Source organism: Zasmidium cellare (assembly GCF_010093935.1).
Source record: "Zasmidium cellare ATCC 36951 unplaced genomic scaffold M409scaffold_141, whole genome shotgun sequence".
NCBI lineage: Eukaryota > Fungi > Ascomycota > Dothideomycetes > Mycosphaerellales > Mycosphaerellaceae > Zasmidium > Zasmidium cellare.
This window is the reverse complement of record NW_022987085.1, coordinates 176-3523: the sequence shown is the minus strand read 5'-3', so window position 1 is coordinate 3523 and position 3348 is coordinate 176. Positions and strand designations below refer to the sequence as shown.

The following is a 3348-nucleotide window of genomic DNA, read 5'->3' as shown; positions in this document are numbered from 1 at the left end:
GCGCTTGCTAAGACAGTAGAGACTTGAGCCCGGTTAACCCGGCCGTAGACTCAGACAGCTACAACAACCTCGCTACCTTCCATTAATACCCAGTTTGATCCTCCTCTTGAATTATGTATTGATGCCCTCCAGGTGGGTTCATCGACGAAATAAAGAGATAACATCTATTTTTAATTGGAATCGACGCAGTAAGTCGCCTCTGGAGCTAGCCTCTTGTAGCATAGTTAGGTGCACAGCGTCGCGGGTTATGGAAACATCCTAGGAAAAGGCGTCAGCTTCTGGCGAATGCTAGTGCATAAAGCTAGTCGATGCACGAGGGGCCCAACCCGCGCATTTGACTATAGTCTGCGCAGACCTGGTAGTAATCTCGGCATATCTTACAAAATGACGCCCTGAGCGACCTCTCTATCTCTTTTCAGCATCTTCCGCACGCCTGCCTTTCGCACGAGTACCGCGTCCAGACTAATATCTTGCGGGTGGTCACAATGATTTTCACACCACCGACTTCCCTCCCCGCCTTGCCGTCGCCTTTACCACTCCAAGATTTGGCTGGGGAATTTGCTTTGGAGACACATCTACACAAAACGAAGCAATCTAACAAAGCACACTCGTCGGCTACCTGGACTGACGCAGCGACCAACCAGACATGGACGACGGATGCGATTATTGCTCGTGTCGGGGAGGTGGCAACAGCTTTGAGCGTGGCGTGGCGGATCAAACCTGGGCAAAAGTGGCACAAAATAGTCGGCCTTCTGACGTCCAATTACGTGGGTTTTCCCCCGGCGCTTCCTCCCCTGAATAGAAGATCTAATTCGTGTCTAGGCTGATGCACTAATTCTTTCATGGGCTATTCATCGCCTTGGCGGCGGCTGCCTTATGTTGCAACCAACAAGCTCCGCTGACGAGATCGCCGGACACCTCGATCGGGTACCGCCATGCGCGCTTTTTGCATCCGAAGATCTGCTCTCTCTGGGAAAGGATGCCGTTCAGCGGAGCTCTATGGCTTCAAAATTACAGCTCTACAGGCTCTCCTTGCCTACGGCGGATTCCAAGCTATTTCAAGAATCATCCGAAATCAGTTCCCTTGAAGACTTGCTTATGGCCAGTAAGAATCTTCCTGCGACACCGAAAAGCACTCTTTCTGCCGACGAAGCCGCTCATCGTGTAGCATATTGCTGTACTACAAGCGGCACTGGGGGTTTACAAGTAAGCCTTGAGCATTATACAGCCCGCCTGACACTTCTGGCAACCTACTAACTTCCCATGAATTGTAGCGTGTTGTGGCAATGACGCACAAGAACGTAGTCGCCTGCATGTTGCAGGTCTCACAGTTCTACACGGCTACTAGAGGGAGCGGGCCCGAGACCCATTTGGGCTTCTTACCCTTCAACCATATCTATGGCCTTCTAATTATTCACTCTATGTTACACCTAGGCGACAGCGTTGTCATCCATCGCGGTTTCAACCTTATGGAAGTCTTGACTTCTATCGGCAAGAATCGCATTAACAATCTGTTTCTGGTCAGTCTAAGTTATAGGACAATTCGTCATGCACTTGCTCAATTCTTAAACCATTTTTGTGTCGTAAGCTAATCGATCCAGGTTCCACCAATCATTAATGCTATGTCTCGAAACGCAGCTATATTGAGTAAATTTGACCTGAGCTCCGTTACATCAATCACTTCTGGTGGCGGACCTCTAAAGAAAGAAGATTTTATGAAGATGCAAGTTGCGCAACCCAATTGGCGCATTTTAAGCGGGTGGGGTAAGCTCACTCGCGCTCTCGAATGTAGCGCAAAAGATCTGATACTAAGATTGGAAACTTTATAGGGCAAACTGAGGGTTGCGGTGTTGGAACCCTTTCCGGCGTCAATGATATATTTCCTGGTTCGAGCGGACCGTTACTACCGGGAGTCCGCATCCGGTTGAGGGACGATGATGGCCGCGAAGTCGAGTCTCTGGAAGAGATGGGGGAGATTGAGATTGCATCTCCAAGCATCCTGAGTGGGTATATTGACCACGCTGACGACGCAATTCTCACGTCGGCAAACGATGCGGATTTCTGGTGGTCGACGGGAGATGTCGGGCTTTTCCGCAAGAGCCCTAGTGGTCAGCCTCATCTGTTCGTTGTAGATCGTATTCGCGACATGATTAAAGTCAAGGTTAGTCAGGGCGCGATGAAAGACCTGCGTGACACACACAAGACTGCGTGTTGACGAGTTGTATAGGGGAACCAAGTCGCACCCGGCCAGATTGAAGCCCACTTGAGTCAACATGCCGCTGTTGCTGAGAACGCCGTCATTGGTGTTGCCGACGAAATAGCGGGTGAGCGAGCCTTGGCCTTCGTGGTTCGAGACCCTACATATGCACCTAATGAGAGCGAGGCCCAGCTTCGCCAAATAATCCGGGATCACAACGACCTAATCTTGCCCGAGGTGTGCCGTCTGCAGGATCGAATTCTCTTTGTGGATGCAATCCCGAAAAGTGCGAGCGGCAAAGTGCTGAAACGAGAATTGAGGAAGCAAGTGGCGACGTAATCGCTCTTAGAGAGCTCTACCAAAACCACACTTTAAAGCGGTGAAAATGGGTTGGAAAATATCTTGCTCTATCAATTAAGGGTGATATCTTGATGCGTCCAACTGTCGTGGTCATCATGCTACACTGGGTCCTGTTGTTTGCTTCTCAACGACATTCCCTAGTATGGCGAGCCACCTAATTTAGGTAACCACGTTACGACGATTCGACGCGCATGTCCTCTAATTTACTAACATTTCCAAGTCACACGCCCTAGATGTCATTCACAGATCACAGCCAAGATAACGTACACAGCGGCTGCTGCTGCACCCGCAGTACAAATGCTAACATTCCGCACTTAGAGCTAGATTTTTCCTTCCTCGTCTTGAATTCCACAAACCTAGTGCTTGGTCACTACTTGCTTCCCACTTTAGTATCTTATAGCTAGAGGAGAATTTATGAAAGGAAATCTAGCAACTATAGCAACCTACCTTGGATCAAGGTAGATGTCTGTTTTTATATACACCTAAGCAGAACAGGACAACCAAATCTCCAAACAAGATAATCATAACCAGAGCTAGAGCTGTAATCGAGGACTCTATTCTACCTTTTTGGATTACAAGACTATACTAACAAGTATGTACTTCTTATAGTCAGAACAAGTAGAAATTTAACATTTGAGAGCCTACTATAGCAATTATATGCTAGTTCAGGGGATAAGACAGCAGAGTTCATAGACCTTACAAGTCGAAACTTTTAGCTGCAAAGCCTATCTTTACATTCTTATCACGAGGAGGCCAAAGCTAGCTAAGTTTACAGCAAGGACTAGGATTGT

General features: G+C 48.2%; 1 protein-coding gene across 1 annotated transcript; it reads left to right on the top strand.

Annotated features, from left to right (window-relative positions):
• Positions 1-485: 485 nt before the first annotated feature.
• On the top strand, positions 486-2536 carry M409DRAFT_38360 (uncharacterized protein; the record flags this gene model as incomplete). Its single annotated transcript, XM_033810912.1, has 6 exons — positions 486-767; positions 823-1206; positions 1275-1520; positions 1602-1764; positions 1830-2161; positions 2228-2536. 6 exons carry the CDS (start codon positions 486-488, stop codon positions 2534-2536), a joined length of 1716 nt encoding a protein of 571 aa, XP_033659189.1.
• Between the last annotated feature and the right edge of the window lie 812 nt (positions 2537-3348).